Source organism: Vombatus ursinus, unplaced genomic scaffold, assembly GCF_900497805.2.
Source record: "Vombatus ursinus unplaced genomic scaffold, bare-nosed wombat genome assembly UNPS02004677.1, whole genome shotgun sequence".
In the NCBI taxonomy this organism is placed as follows: Eukaryota; Metazoa; Chordata; class Mammalia; order Diprotodontia; family Vombatidae; genus Vombatus; species Vombatus ursinus.
This window is the reverse complement of record NW_020944455.1, coordinates 2,306,884-2,323,941: the sequence shown is the minus strand read 5'-3', so window position 1 is coordinate 2,323,941 and position 17,058 is coordinate 2,306,884. Positions and strand designations below refer to the sequence as shown.

The 17,058-nt window shown below is 42.0% G+C and overlaps 1 protein-coding gene across 1 annotated transcript in view; it reads right to left on the bottom strand.

The window, feature by feature from the left end:
• The window catches only part of AMMECR1 (Alport syndrome, mental retardation, midface hypoplasia and elliptocytosis chromosomal region gene 1), a 77,674-nt gene that overhangs the window by 12,672 nt on the left and 47,944 nt on the right, over positions 1 to 17,058 (bottom strand). The window contains exon 3 of the mRNA XM_027839132.1: positions 10,533 to 10,647. Coding sequence (XP_027694933.1) covers positions 10,533 to 10,647 — 115 coding nt within the window. The remainder of the gene's footprint in view (positions 1 to 10,532; positions 10,648 to 17,058) is intronic.

The following is a 17,058-nucleotide window of genomic DNA, read 5'->3' as shown; positions in this document are numbered from 1 at the left end:
GGTTGACCAACTCCACCATGCACTACCCTTTATCCTGGAGTCCCTTGCATAACCCTAACCCTCGTCCTATTGCCAGTCACACTTTGATAAAACACAATACTAGGTCTCCTGTCCCTTCCCTGCCCCTTGAGACATTTTTGCTCCAATTCATAAGCTGAACACATCTGGAGAAAGTTGTGCAACTGTGTCAACTGGGTTCACCACAAAGGTATGTTGCCCGATCTCAACTGGGCCCTCATTGCTGCACAGTGGCCCTTTTATTCTTTTCTAACTGACTCTCTTGACCTCACTCTCCACAGTAACTATTTCAGACCTTAATTCCACCCCTTCCCCTCCTACCGCCCCACCAGCAGAAGACTGAGCTTCCTTCTTCACTAAGCAAACAGAAGCCATTCATAAAACGCTGTCTCTTCTCCACTGGTCCACATCTCCAAACCCCCCTCCCCCCCACACATATATTCTCTCCTTTTCTGTTCCTGTCTCTGAGGAAAAGGTGGTCCTTCTCCTTGCCAAGGTCAACCTCTTCACTTCTGTTCATTCTTCTCTTCCTCTCATTTTCCCCAGATCACCTTCTTTCCCTCACCCTTAATCTCCCTTTCTGCACTGACTTGAAACATGTCTAGGCCACCCCCTCCTGCTGCAGCTAGGAAGGACCATCTAGATTTGGTGCCTTCCCAGCCCCTTGCATTATTGCCACCACACTACTAAAGCTGCTCTTTCCTCATGTTAGCAGCATGGCCTCACCTGCCATCTCTAATGCCCATTTCTCAGCATTCATTCCAATTCAGACCCATCAGGGAAGTAGTCCTGACTCTTGAGTCAAAGGAGCTGGGTTCCTATCCTACCTCTGATGTTTACTTAGTAGATGTGTGACCTTTGAAAAGTCCCTTTCTTTTGCCTCAATCTCCTCCTCTGTCAAATGCCATGTGAACTCATTTCCTTCAAAGCACAACTCAGATGTCATCTCCTACAGGAAAATTCCCTGACCGTGATGTCAGTGCTCTTCCCACACTGAAATTCCTTTGTGTGATTCTGTGTACACACACAGTATCCCCTTCGTATAGCTTAAATTCTTTCTTTGTGTCACCATTTCCTAGAAAAGCACCTTGGGCAGAGTAGGGGAAAAATGGGTGATGGTAGGGAGGTAGACACAGAAAGTGTAGATAACTCTAGGTACATGGTAATGAAAGTCAGGAGGCACAGAGAATGAAAGCTTGAGGGGATGGCAGGGTCAAGTGAAGAAGATGTTTGGCAGGAGGGAGAGAGAAGAATAAGGGAAAAGGGAAAGAAAGGAAAGAGATATTAAAGGTGAGAGAGAAAGAGAAATTGATTGAGGGTGAAGAGGGAGAGAGATTAGAGATGAGAGAAAGAATATGGATGCATAATTGAAGGTAAAAGCTTTCAGGGGATACAGCTTCCTAGGACCAAAGGCACAAGAAGGCAGACTCTCTTTAGCAAGAAGAGTCTGTTACAGCTTTCTAAAGAGTTTCCTTGGCTCCAAACCCACCTCTGCAGAGCTGCCAAAGTACGTAAGTCTGTTTGTGTTACTCTCTTGCTGAAGAAGCTTCATTGGCTCCCTACTGTTCCTCCTCTGCTTGGCCCTTAAAGCACTTTATCAACTGGTGCCAACCTATCTTTTTAGTGTCATTTCTTATTTCTCACTCTCCAATCTCTGTGCCTCTGCACAGGCTTTCTCTGTGCCTGGAATGTTGTCCCTTGCCTCACATATATTTCTTGGAATCCTTGGCTCCATTCAAACAAAATTCAATCCAAATACACTTCATGCTTGAGGCCCTTCTTCACCGCCCTTTCCCGCCAGGTCAGTTTTCCCTCTTCCTGGAAATTAACATTGTACTTACTCTGCAAATATTTTATATTTATTTGCATGCATGTGTTTTCCCCCCGTTAAAGGTAAGCTCCTTGAGGGTAGGGCCTGTTTTCACTTTGGTGCCAGGCATAACAACAGGTTCTTGATTGTTGAACTGAAATTAATCCTTCCTCAGAGACTCAGTAAAGGAGATATAGAGGTGCTTTGAGATATGGACAGAGAGCTGGAGGGGCTCCAGATGGATGACCTTGACAGTCTCAGTAAAAGAGAAGGTGAGGTCTTTTACTAGGACAGAAGTAGTCTTCAGCCTTGAGATACAAAGTGGGAATAACATAACGTTGTCAGCTGTGTTAGGAGCACAGGAATAGGAATGGAGAAGGACAGCAGGGTTATCTCAAGGTTGACGATTTCTAGGGTGCAGGACAAAGAAGTATAGGATTCACCTGAGTACAGGGTCAAGACTACTGGAGAAGAATGTGAAACGAGGGCTGAGGATTGAGTCAGAGAGGCTAATTCGGGGTTTGGAGATCATGGAGGTGGTAGAGTTATGGGTAACAATGATGGTGGGAGGGGGAAGGTAGAAGCTATGGGAACTAAGGAGAGAGAGCACTTGAGAAGCCCTAGAGTTGATAGCTATGCAGCACTATGATATCACTATATATCCAGAGGTAGAGAGGACGACTATGAATCTATGAATCAGGCCAGAGACGTTTTTTTTCCTTTTTGTCTTTGTATTCCCAGGACTTTTTCTTTTGGTATCCTCAGAGTTTTCCATTAATTCCAGCAGCTTCTTGGCTTGTCCTTCATAATCTGTGCTGACTACACAGCCTTACATATAGTGTGGTTCTTCAGTCATTTTCCAGTCATGTCTGACTCTTCATGACCTCATTTGGGGTTTTCTTGACAAAGATACTGGAGTGGTTTGCCATTTCCTTCTTCAGATCATTTTACAGATGAGAAAACTGAGGCAAACAGGGCAAAGTGACTTGCCCAGGGTCACACAGCTAGGAAGTGTCTGAGGCCAGATATGAACTCAAGAAGAAGAGTCTTCCTGACTCCAGGTCTGGTGCTCTATCCACTGCACCACCTAACTGCCCCATACACATAGTAAGACTTAATAAATACTTCTTGGTTTGAACTAGAAAGGAAAGAGAATGACCTGGAAGAGAAGCAACACAATGGGAAGGAAACCTAATGGAAAGAACAAGAAAACAGACTGGAAATAGTCAAGGGTATTTGTGGTTAAAGTTAAACTGCATTCATTTTCTTTAAAAAAAAATATATATATATATATATATTATTTACCTATTTTAAAAAAATGTTGAGTTCTAAATTCCCTCCTCCCCCACTCATTAAGAAGGTGAAACAATATGATAGCAATTATACATGTGAAATCAAAAACTGCATTAATTTTCTAGATTCTTTTTATTAGCTTTTCAAAGGTTACTTGCTTACTATGACTTGACTGTTTCCCAAGGCTTCTCTTACACTAACCAGTTCACTCCACATCTATTCTTTCCAGGCCACCTGGAAAGCATGATACCTTTCTTTCCCCAAATGCCAGAGTGCTTGGGGAAAATGCTCACACTCAAGTATTTTAAGTAGAGGGTTATGACAAATATTGAATTCTGGAGTCAAGAGCAAAGCCTTTGCTAAAAATCTCCAGCTCCACAGAAAATGCCATGAAAAAACTCTGTGCTAGGCTTCTCCAGGAAAGCTCCTGGACTCTGTACTGGCAACACAAAACAAAAGGAATCTGCATTTAGAAGACAGAGAAAATTTGGGTCTGCATTACAATTGGGGGGAAAAGGTGGGGGGAGACCCTGAACCATCCTATAGAGCCAAGGCGACCATGTGTATATCAAAGGGAACTTTTTCAGTGTTCACTTAAGAGCCAGAAAAAAGCTCAATTTTTGAACTTCAAAGGGAGTATGGAAATATGGGAGATAATGGCAGCCAAATTATTCACCTCATATGTTTATTTTTGTGAATGTTGCTATAAAGAAGTACAACTCACTGAGACAGGAAGGGACCTACTGGGAGCTGTTTTCCAGGGCAATGTATTCCTTTGACACCCAACAGGATCCTGGAGGCTGCAAGTTCTGGCATTTGGATGCTTCGAGGTGCATCTTAGTTAATACCAGGCCTGGGACTCAGGACTTTGAACCCAAGGATGGGTCTGTTAGTAGCCCATATCTGTCATGTTAACCATGAGGTTAACAGATGGGCCCAGAGCTGATTTCATTCAGATACCTCCTGGCAAAGAGCACCACTGTCTTGGGGGCTGCAGAGCATACCGCAGGGGTTAGATGCCAGTATCACATTGGGGGAGACACACCCCAAACCTTTGGTTCAGCCAGATATCATTCACAAATGGAACTATGGATCCATCATTCTTGCAGTTGTATCTTTAAATGACCTTGTCCCTAAATTACAGAAATAAAAGCTTTCTGTATCTCCAATACTTCTGTCAGTACATTTCTGTATTTGGTGCCACACTGATTACATAAATTCACTTACAAAGGGGACAACTGTTTATTCCTATCCCACCGAAGACGAGCGCCTTAGAATGGCCCATCAAGTCACATCCCACCCATCTTCTTTTCAGTCTTGCATAATTTCAGGTTCTTCAAAGGAAAAATGGATGCCAACAATTTTCATGGTCAAGGTTACGGTCAAGGCATTATTTTCTAGGGTTCCAATGTACTTCTTTTCCAAAACAGCAAGTTTGGTCGGTCTTTGTTTAAAAAAAAAAAAAAGAAAGAAAAGTAAATATTTTCCAGATGTTCTTCTTCTTTACATCACTGTCATGTACCACTGACATTCCACCAGCTCTCCTTTGTAACAAATAAGTAAAGTTAAACAAATCTCCCCATCAGCCATATTTGCAAGCAAATGCCTCATTCTGCACCTTGCCTACCACTTCTTGCCAAGAGGTGGGAGACATACTTCGCCATTAGTCTTCTGATGTGTTTGTCTGTCTGCTAGCCATCTATAACTACAACAATGCTGCCAACTGAAAAATGTGGAGCTGTGGTTCAACCACAAAGAAAATGATTAAACCCCAGTCTTTTGCATCTGGAAGAGACCTTCAATATCATCTAGTTTAGCATTTCCCAAATGTATTTGGCCAGAGAACACTCTTGGGTTTGAGTGGAACCAATACACATGAATCTGGGAGGAGAGTATAGAATATTCCTGGGATTAAAAGAGAGGGTGGGTGTTTGAGGAAAATTTGGAGCTAAGTAGAGGAAATTAAGTGCAGTTTCACATTTAAAAATTCAACATGTATTCCACATGTCAATTTCTACCGCTATTAATCTACTCCCTACTGGCTCCACTAACCAGCCCTGTAACTTTCCAAACCAAAATACCCCTCCCTAGCCACAATTCCCCTATAATGTTGCCTTTCCCTCTAAGAATGTAAGATCCTTAGGGTCAGTGACTATTTTCCCATTTGGATTTGTATCTCCAGCCTTTAGTACAGCATTTAACACTTAGTAAGTGCTTAATAAGGGCTCATTCATTTGTTCATTTATAGTTTTGATACATACATAGTTTGATAATACATTATTTCTCATTATGAGCATAAGCATATGATCAATGGTATCAATTTTCTCACAGAACCTCCATTCCTAATGTGTGAGGTAAGGCCCAAGGGAGGTGAGATGACTAGTGGCAGGAATAGAATTTGAATCCATGTCCTCTGACTCTAGTGCCAGACTTCTTCCCATCACTGTGTGTAGCTTCCAAATAACGTCATACATAGGTTTATTAGTGCATCAAAATTTGTTGCAAGAAAATATTTTATTAGTTCTTACAATCAGCATCAGTATGTTAATATAAGAATGTACTGACAATCAATTATTGGAAGTATATAGTTCCAAGATGTATTTAAAACTCTTGCACAAAATATTTTTTCCCTTTTTTTTTTTAAACATTCTTGGTCCAATTTCTATAGGAGACAATTGTATACACAAGTGTTTTAAATAATTTTTAAAATCCTTCATATGGGAACTACTGAGGGTATACTTTTAGAATTTTTTTTTAACACCAAGTAAATCAGCCCATTGAATGAAACAGTTTCCCAAATATTACCAGAACCTCAATAGCAGATAAAGAGGCAGTCTGAAAGATGGGCTGTGTGACCTTGGGCACTCACTTAGATACTCATCAACATTTATAGAGGGAGGGTTGGTTTTTTTTTTGTTGTTGTTTTTTTTTGTTTTTTTAAACAGGAGCTCCCTACATAGATGAAATCACAGGTCCAGACCAAAAACAAAACTGCTTACTTTACAGAATGTATTCCAGCAAAGCCTGGAAATTAATCCTATTCTCTCGATAGACTTCCATTATAGAGATTTGTTCCCATGGAAAAGGTTCCAACATAGACTAAATCAAAAAATTTGGAAAAGAAATTGCTATGTCGGAAGCCCACTGTGTGGGATACTGTGCATCCCAGCCCAGCACCTGCATGAAGGCCTTCCAGGAGGGCCTGGCCCCACTGTGCAAAAGTGCGTGGGCCAATCTGGCAGGAGATTTCTGACTCTAGGATCATCCCTACCTCTCCCCACATCCTAGCAATTTCTCTTGGGACTGACTGATTCCATGTGCAAAGCTGCCAGAACTTGACTCTCTTGGTCCTCTGACCTAGGAATTCACAAAATCTCATTCTATAAGGTTACAATAACATACATCACCAGTAGGTGTCACCTACTGGTGTCATAATATACTGCAGTTGAAAAAATCCTTCAGGTTTTATGACCCAAAGTCTCTATTCACTAGAAGAGTCAGGTTAGATGCCACTAACTTTTTCCCACTTTCTCATCTTGTCTCCTGTCTTTTACTTTTGTCAGGATGGGTATAAGAACTTTCTACATACATACATACACAGGCAACTCATCCGTTACTAAAGTCTCACAGGGAAAGTTACTTGAGGGCACTGAGGTTGGGTCAGAATTAACCAGGATTCACACTCAATAATGCCAAAGCTGGTTCTGTCTGGTATGCCATACAACTGCTTCTCACTAAAATTCTATATTTCACTGTTTACTGGACCCGGGATTTCACTGGTGTAGATAGGGGACTCTCTGTAAGGAAACTCCCTCTATCAATGCAGATCTGCATCTGCTCTGTCTTAGTCAGACACCTGGGATGTGGAGAGGGTAAGTGACTAGACCTGGGAACAAGCTGGTATGTGTCACAGGCAGGACTTGACTCCAAGGTTAGCCCTCTCCTCATGATGCTTTATAACAGTAAGAGCTTATGTGGACGTAGCACTTTATGGTTATAGACTACTTTATGCATATTGCAAAAGGGCCAACCCGTTACTAGACACATATTGGAAGAAGAAATCTCAACTAGGTGGCGCAGTGGATAGATCACAGGCCCTGACATCAGGAAAACCTGAATTCAAACCTGGCCTCAGACATTTACTAGTTGTATGACCCTGGGTAAGTCACTTAACTCCAATGTCTCCTCCAAAAAAAACAAAAACAAAAACAAAAAAACAAAAAAAAACATATACCCAGTGGTAGTTCCACCTCTGCACTACCCCCTGCCACTGACTGCTCATTGCCTTTGGGGGTAGCTCTCCTCCACATTAGGAAGCTAGGCCTGGCATCAAATCTACATTTGCCTTTCTGCAACTGTGACTTCTCCATGGCTCCTAGTTCTGTTTCTGGGGCCAAAGAGAACAAGTCTAACCCCTTGGCCAGATGATACTTTTTATGACCCCCAAATCCTCTCTTCTCCAGACTAAACAACCCTAATTTCTTTGTCAGGTCAACAAGCATTTATTAAGCAGCTAATATGGGCCTTGGCTATGTTAAGCTTTGCTAAGCTTTGACCAATCCCTGGGTGTTCATTCTCTTTCTTGGCTGCCAACTCATACTACTGACTCTGACTGAGCTTGCAGGCCACTAAGACCCCCATAGCTTTTTCAGATTAGCTGCTGTCTGACCAGGCCTCTCCTCCAGCCTGTACTTGTGTTTGAGGCTTTCAGGATCTCTGTACACTTTGTGTCCCCTGCCGTCTATACCTTTACACAGGTCACTGAGGGCCCTCACTAAGGACCTCCTAAGCTGACACCAGATCATTCCTGGAGCTGCCTTGGGGCTGGCTATTTAACTAGTATCAAAGCCATGGCACTTATTTGAGCTAACTGGAAGTTCACCAACCTCGCTCACAGAAGAGGGAGGGATGAACACTTTTGTCTGCCATTTCCAAGGCAAGTGCTTGTTTCCATGTGCCCCAAACACAGTTCACTTTCAGCCACTGCATTTGTTCATCCTCAGTTTAAGACCCCGAAGTTCTATTACTTAACTAATGGGATTGGCACAATTACTCTTGGTAACAACCATCTCACATGATATGCTTTTGACATTAAGCTTGGTGGAAAGGAAGGATATTTTCCCCCACCACAGCCATTCTAAATCTCCATTCAATTCAATTCAAAGTGTTTAAATAGGGGCAGCTAGGTGGCACAGTGGATAGAGCTCTGGCCTTGGAGTCAGGAAGACCTGAGTTGAAATCTGGCCTCAGACACTTGACACTTACTAGCTGTGTGACCCTGGGCAAGTCACTTAACCGTATTGCCTAGCCACAAATAAAATAAATAAACAAACAAACAAACAAATAAATAAAAGGTGCAGACTTTAAAAAAAAGTGTTTGGATTAAATTCCTTAAAATATAGCATGCTTTTGCACAAGTGGGTAAGGATCATAGGAGGGATATCAATACAGGCTCCAAAATAATATTAATAACATTTATATAGCACTTGCTCTGTGCCAGGCACTGCACTAAACACTTTAAATTATAGCATTTGATCCTTACAACAACCCTGGGAGGTAGGTGTTATTATCCCCATTTTAGAGTTGAGGAAACTGAGGCAAACAGAAGTGAAGTGACTTGCTCAGGGTCACACAGCTACTAAGTGTCTTAAGATGTATTTAAACTAGGGTCTTCCTGACTCCAAGCCTGACGCTCTATTCATTGCACCACCTAGCTGCTCCTGATTCAATATAAATCTTGAAAAAGATTCAAAATTCCCATAATGCACAACCATAACAACCTAAGGGGCCCAATGCCACAGGGTAGTAGAGCTAAAGGCAAGATGCTGATTGATGAGGCACAGAGAGCCCCTTCATGACTATCAAACATTTGGTGAGCCCCCACCTCTGGAGGCTCTTTCTACCACCAAGCATAAGACTAGCCCCAAATATATAAAAACTCAACAGCCAAAAGGGTAATTTCCCTTTCAGACAGGCTGGGAGATGGATTAAAGAGGGTGATAGGTATGCTTTGGGCTTACCAATATCCCTTTGCCCCAGGTACCACTATCCCCTTTTCCTCCCCAGTCTGGCCACAACTGCAGTTCAAGCTCAGTGACAAGTGAGGAAAGGGGAACTGTTTGTTCTTAGTGATGTCCACCAGCCCTGGGTCACTCCCTTCCACCCAGGAAAGTGAACTGTGACTCAGGGGGCTTGGCTCCAGAACTGGAGAAAGACCACTCCAAGGCGCCGAGCTAGTCGCTACTGCTGCTTGGTAGGAGATTTGGAGCCACTCAAAATACAATTACTGGGATGGCCTCCTTCCTCATCCCACCTCATTTCAAGAAGCATCTTAGGAAACATTTATGGTATAGTCTAACTATTTGATTTTGTTTTCCCTTATGAAAAATCTCCAGAAGTTGCTCTGCTAATACTCTCCCCTCCTAAAAGCCCACAAAGCCAGAAGGCTGTATTTCATCCTACACTGTCTAGGTTGTCTTTTCACAAAGAAAAAAGATGTTATTTGTACTCTTTCCTGGCAGATCCCAAAATTATGGAATGTTAGAAGGTTCCAAAATTACTCGGGCCTAACAATTTTTTATCACAGACACTTTCAAATCAAGACTAGGAACTTTATAAATGCCTTTTTCTGTATGTGGAAAAAACCTGAAGTACAGCAGAGTGAACTGCCCAAGCCAATCAGTGGCTGAGCCAAAATAAAAGCCCAGGCCAATCCGCTGCCAAGGCAGCGCTCTGCCCACAAGGCTCCGACAGTCAGTGGTCTCCATAAGAGAGACCTACTCTTACTACTTTTTTTCAAGAGAACTACTGAAATCTTAAGACATGGTCACTGCCCAAACAATGGAATAAGACGGCTTAGAAGTACACTCCCCCCTCTGTGCCATACCACCCACCCGAGCACCACTGCAAATCACAGTGGCTACATAAGCCCACAATCCACCAAGAAAGAGAAGGAAAAAAAAAATACAGCTCTAACCACAGACTTACTTGCTAGCTGTACACATTATATAAATTAACATAGTCAAGAATGAGAGACAGACTTGTTCTATTCAGCCATCACTCCATTCCCCAGGGGCTAAACTACCTGCCCGACAGATTATCCTTCTAGCTCTCCTTCTTCTCGAGTCCACCTTTTGACCACATCATCACTCCCAGGCAACTACAAACTGTCCGAGAAGGGAAAAAAGAGAAAGAAACCTCCAGAAAAGTTCTGGTAAGAAGTTCTAATTGGGGATAAAGTTCAAACAAATTGGGTTTTTGGAATATCCCTGGGTTTTAATTATACATCTTATATTCAATTCCATTACTACCAAAAAAAAAAAAAAGCTGCCAGAGAATTTTATAGTCATGGTGATCTATGTGTAATGCAAATTCATCTCTAATTTTCTCTAAGTGATTTTCACAATCTTACCTCCCAGTCCAAATAATCACAGACATCTTCAAAGTTAGTGAGCAGAGACACTGAGCAGGTTAGCCGGGGCAGCTCCTCCCTTGTCATTGGGGGGAAACGGCTATCTTTAAGGGCACTGTTGAAAAGAAAACACATTTTAAAAGAAAAACTGAATAGAACATTTCAAAAATTGCAAATGCAGCAATCATAAAAAAAAAGGTAAGACATGATAAAAACTTTAAGATTCTGGAGCTGACACTAATCATCCTCAAATGTATTCTAAGGCCCCAGGAAAATATAAAGATTTTATAAGTCCCCATTTCCCGTACTTAATACTGCTTGCTTGCAGACTTCTCAGATAGCTAATTCTGTAGCCACTTCAATCACCCCAAAATAAATAAATAAATAAATAAATAAATAAATAAATAAATGAAAATGATCAATTACATTTTCTGTGTAGTCACTTCCTGATGAGATTTCCTTAGTACTGTAATAAACTGATAATGTAAGATTTCACATTAAATAATTCATTTTGGTGGGGGGAAGACCAGTGGAAACTTGTGGGAAGATTTTTGGATCAAGTACTAGAGGAAAATGTCATGTTGGGAGAAAAAGAGGTAGACTAAAGTTTGTTTTAGTTTTCCCTTAACTTTGATTGCTTTTGCTTGAAGAAAATCAATCTTGTCAAGTATAGATCATTCAGTGTGTGACTCAGAAGCTGTGAAGCTCCAGGAAATGGGCCACTGTCAGTGATTTTGGAAGGATCGCAGACACTCAGAATCCCAGACATCGGAAGGCACCTCAGAGGCTGGCCATCTGGTCCAACCCACGCCTGACCAAGAACGCAGTCCACACCATCCTCAAAAAGTGATTATCCAGCCTTTGTCTGAAGACCTCAAATGAGGGTGAGCCCGCTCCCTCCTCACAAAGCCCATTCCAATTTTGGCCAGCTTCAATTCTTAGGAAGTTTTTCCTTCCACAGGGAGGAAATCTGCCTCTGAGACTTCTAGGCAGCACTTCTAGTACTGCTTTCTGGAACTAAATAGGATAAACCCAAGACTTCTTCAATATGGCAGTCTTTTAAATACTTGAAAAGAATTATCGTTTTCCCCACTAAGTCTTCTCTTTTTCCAGGATAAACATCTTAAATTCCTTTAAGCAATCCATATATGGTTATGATATCAAGGCCTTCTGTTAACCTGGTTGTTGTCCAGTTCATCAATATCCTTTCTAAACTCTGGTACCCAAACTTCTAGATGTGATCTGACCTGAGGCGAGGACAGTGGGACTTGAATTTATGAAGGGCAATGAGCTGTTCTTTCCTGATTTCCTTACTTAATGACTTTGTTCTGGACACTGTGCCTTTCTTAATAAAGGCTAAGATTATGTGAGCTTTTTAGATGGCTATGTCACACTCTTGTCTCCGTCATACAGACTCCACTAAACCCCAGATCTTTTTTTCGATAAACTTCTAACCACATTTTCCCTATCTTGCATTGGTGAAGTGGATTTTTCTTTAAAGGACCAGGCATAAAAGTACAAGAGAGAAAAAAATAACCTCTGCCCTCAAGGAGCTTATATTCTAATTGGGAGAGACAACTCCTTTAGAGGAGTGATGGCTAGAGAGGATTTGGGTTTAGAAGGTTATAGGAATAGTGACTGGAACCAATGGGCAGTTGATTGGCATGCCCTTTCCTGTAGCAATGGTAGTATTGATTTGATTCTTGTATCCAGAACATAGGGTGCCAGGCAAGCTTGGAAGATGGCTGTATGAGATATGAAAGTCCAACAGGGTCTAGGACCAATGAATAGATAAAGAAGGCTAAGTGTATTAGTTTGTTCTCACTCAGGCACCGATCAAAACGGCTGAGCCCTAGGGTGGGAGTTCCAAAGATGGGTAAATTAATCTCCCCAGGGACTGGAGGCATAGGTTCTGGGGGTCCAGTTCCAGTGAGGTGGGTACTGGTCTAGGTGGGGAGAAGTTGGGCAGTAGTGACAGGTGGAATAACTATAATAATTAGCTAATAGTTAGTTAAAAGTTAATCATTAATACTTAACTTTCAAATAATTTAAATAATTTTTCATCTTATTAGATTTCAGTTCAACGTCTCAGCCTGGACAATTTTGCTGGATTCTGATTCTGTCATCCAACATCTTAGCTGAAAATCTGATAAGCACACCATCTGTGCCTTCATCTAAGTTGTGGATAAAGATATAGTGCCAAATAAAGTAAGCAGGACCAGCAGAACAATATGCACAGACACTACAACAATACTAAGGGAAAGAAGGACAATAAAAAAATCAATTGAAACTGAATGCTGTGAAATTGTAATGACCAAGCCTGTCTCCAAAGAGGAAATATGAGAATGCACTGCCTGTCTCTCCTCCACCTTCTTTGCAGAGGTGGGGGGGCTTTAGGCATGGAACACTGCACATGACATCTGATTTTTGCTATGGGTTGGTTAGTTTTGCTGAGTAGTTATCTAGGAGGGGTAGGGAGGATGGATGAAAGATGGATGGGTTCTTCGGGTACTTGGCACACAGTGTGTAGAGACCACTTTCTAAACTGAAGCCAATCCAGCCATGACTGTCCTTTGCCTCCAGTCATTCCAGAAATTCAGAATGCAGCTCACTGCACTGCCTTGTACCCGGCGTTGCTCTATCAAATGAGACCATATCTATAAAGTGTTTAGCACAGCGCTGGTGCAAAGGGGGCTTGTTCCCTTCTCTTATTCCCCTACCAGGTCCACAAGAAAAAACAAGGACACTGGCAAATGCTTTGCTGAAACCTAGAGAAACCAATCTATAGCACTCCACTGATTTACTTACTGGTCTGCCCCGTCAAAAAAGAAAAGAAGGCGACTCTGGCATTCTCTGTGCTTCCCTAGCCATCTAGCATTAATGTTATGTTCTGGAATTTTGCCAGAAATTGAGACTCCACTCTCTTGGCTTTTCAAAAAACTGGAAATCTGAAACAGAGGGCATGATTTTTATCTGTTCGTAGTAACAATGTATCATAAGCTAGATTACAGACCTTTCCGACTGGACATCCTGCAGGCAATTCAAATTCAAATGCAACAGGTCCCAAACTGAACTCATCATCTTCCCACCTCCACCCCTTTTCAGATCTGGTACCACTCTCTTCTAAATCATCCAGGTTCACAACTTTCGTGTCATCTCAACTCTCACTGCTCCACATAACTAATTAGTTGACAAGTCTTATAATTTCTAGATCCACATCACCTCTCACAAGACAGTAACATCTCATTGGTCTCCACTCACAAGCTGCCATCCTGATCTCACAGCTGCCAAAGCAATTTTCCTAAAGCACGAATCTGATCACAGCCCACGTGCCTGCTCAACAAATTCTAATGGCTTGGGCTCAAATATTGACTCCTTCTGTTTAACATTTTAATTTCTTTATGTCCTGGCTTCCTTCTAGTTCGATATGCTCTGCATATCTAACACTCTATCTGCCATCTCTGTGCTTGTGCACTGGGTATCTTTCACGCCTGGCCTGAGCTTCCTCCTCACCTCCACCTCTTCTCCCCTCCACTAGACAATGGGGTTAAGTGACTTGCCCAGGGTCACACAGAGTAAGTGTCAAGTGACTGAGGCCGGATTTGAACTCAGGTCCTCCTGACTCCAGGGCCGGTGCTCTATCCACTGTGCCACCTAGCTGCCCCTTCACCTCTTCTTTCAAGACAGTTCAGATACCACCAAAAAATTTTATACAGATTTTCCAGATTGAAGGGGTGCCATGCACCTAACCCCCGTGATGTGGAAGGGATAATTGTACTTTGTGGGTTAGTTGCAATGTGCTGGGTGGTAAATCAGTAGATGTGAATGGATCTGCTAAACAGCTATCCTCCTTATAGTACAAATAAATCACATTATACTGGATTTTCACTATACTTTGGCAAAGATAGTAATGTTAAAAGAAAATGTTCTGACAAATATAGAAACGTCAAGGTCAAACAAACAAACAAAAACCAAACCCAAACAAACTCAACTGGACAATCCTTGCCCTTCTCTCGACCTGTGTTACCACTCTTATTCTACAAGATTGTTCAAAGAGAAGAGATGGTGGTTTGGCCATCTCACCCACCAGTTCTTTCAATACACAAGGGTTAAGTTTGGTATGGGCCTTGACCTCATTAAGTGCAACTAATTGTTCTTCCTTATTTTTCCTGGATCTCAGTTTCCTGTTAGCCTTTTTTTTCTTTAATCTTTTCCAGTCCAAAGATCGTTGTCCCTTGGCAGAGAAAACAAGCAAAAGAGAGTTGAATAGTGGTGTTTTCATTCCCTTACCTTGTTTTAGCAGTCATCCTCTCCTTTCTTGGATCCTCCTCTTTTCCTCAAGATAGCTTTAAAAGCCCTGTCTTTGGCTGTTCTCTGAATTCTGTGCTTTAGCACTCCTGACCCTATTCAAGCTGGCCCAGCTGCAGGATTGTATTCATCCTCCCTTCCTATCAGTGCTTCCATTTTCTATACTTTTATAATCTTTTACAATTTGAAGCTGGTTGATGAGTTTTCTATAGATTCACATCTATCTTTAAACAATTCCTTTTTCTCCTCACTAGAATTGTTTCTGTCTCTTCAGAACTTCATTTTTGAGAACTGTTCACTCTGTCCTAAAGTAATTTCTTTTGTAGAATTTGAAGCCATGGGATCTTATATATGCTTTTCTTTGAACTTTGAATTTTATACTTCCCAAATGTAGGATGCATGTCAGATTATGTTTGGCTTTCCTTGTCATGAATTCTAGGATGGAGAGATCATTCTCACTCTTCTCACCCCCCAGGCTCCCACTGTTTTGTTTTTCTTCGAGAAACCAGTCGTTTTTGTGAATCAGAATCAGTTCCATAATAACAGTGTCACTTCCTATACCCTTTAAAGGATGAACTTCATAGTATAATAGAATTATAGTTAGAAGAGTCCTTAGTAGTCATCTAATCCAATCAAGTTCCATAGATGGAGAAAATGAGGTTCAAAGAAGTTTTGAGTCCTGACAAAGGTCACACAGATTTTAACTGGGATCTGAACACAGGCCTTTGACACCAAAGTCCCTAAAGCACTCTACTTCTAATTTAGCATTAAGGAAGGTAAGCCAAAAGTGCACTAGTTCTGCTTTTGGTAAAGAGAGAGAATACTAGCAATTGTCTGAATAACTGAAGCCCCTCCCCCCCATTTCTACTATATTATGCTTTCATGTCAGGCTTGTCCTTTGTTTCCTCAGATCCTCAATTCTTTCCTCCTCCAGCCTCGATGATCTGTAATCCAGTCCAATGAAAATATTGCTTCTGTTACTCCTTCCATAATTATCCAAATGCTCTCCATTGGGCTTTCCCCCTCGGGTTCCAGGATTTCCTTACTTTAATATATTTTATTAATATATGATGCCAATCTGTAGCCCTGTCCCCTCTTTTATATGTCGTTTGTTTTGAATTCTTGTGCCTTTCTCAAGCCATATAAATCAACCTACTGGTTTTTTCACAGGGCTCCTTAGGCCATTCTGCTTGTTGACCATCCTCTGTGCATTTCTACACAGATATCAGAGGCCATGAATTTTACTGCTGGCTTCTCTCTCACTCTCCACATCCTGTGAATTCTTGGGCATCCACAAAACTCCTCTTTCTAGACTGCAGTTACTCTCTAAGATGTATAGATTGGCAGAGGTTGGCAGATTTATGTAGGCTTCTCTCTCCCCTTTCCTCCCTCTTTGGCTTAGATTTGCAGGACTCAAACAATCAACAGGCATTTGTTAAGTGCTGGGCACAAAGCTGGGTTCTGGGGATGTATAAAGTATAAAGACGGTAACAATACCTGCTTACAAGGAGCATATCTTCTAATGGGGAAGATAAGAACACCTATACGTATATACAGCAGAAGTGGAAAGTGAATAAATACAAGTACACATGAAGTAAGAGGGTACTAGCAGTTAGAGGAATCAAGAAAGGCTTCATATAGTTGTGCTTCATCTCGATCAGAGCGCATCATGCCTATACTGAAGCCATGGCCAAAACTCCATTTTCAGATGGCATCTTCTTAACCGACTGTCCATGTCCCAAATTTGCTTTTCTCTTTCAAAGCCCCTTGATGAAAATGCCACGTGGGCTGCCAAGGTCTTCAGGCCCTGGCTGTCTCGATGCCTTCTGGCAATATCACTTCTCTCGAAAGGAATCACTAGAAGTTGTCCATGGTCTTTGGGCTGGATGGGACTTGGCAGGATTTCGTCATCTGGGGGGCACTGGCCTGGATGGCCTGAGAAGCTCATGATCTGCAAGGCCTTGAGCAGGCCATTCTACCTCTGTGTGCCACATTTCCCTCCTCTGCAAAATAAGGGGGTGCTGGACTCAAGGCATCTAAAGCCCGTATTGTATCATAGATACATGCCCCAGGAATACAGCAGAGTCTTCTACTGTTAATGTCAGGTCAATAAATAAATGTCTCAGTCCCTTCGGCTACTATTCACTTCTGCTTCCTTGAACGCTTACTGGACGTTCTTTCCTCTTGGTAGCACCTGTGGCTTCACATCATCATCCCT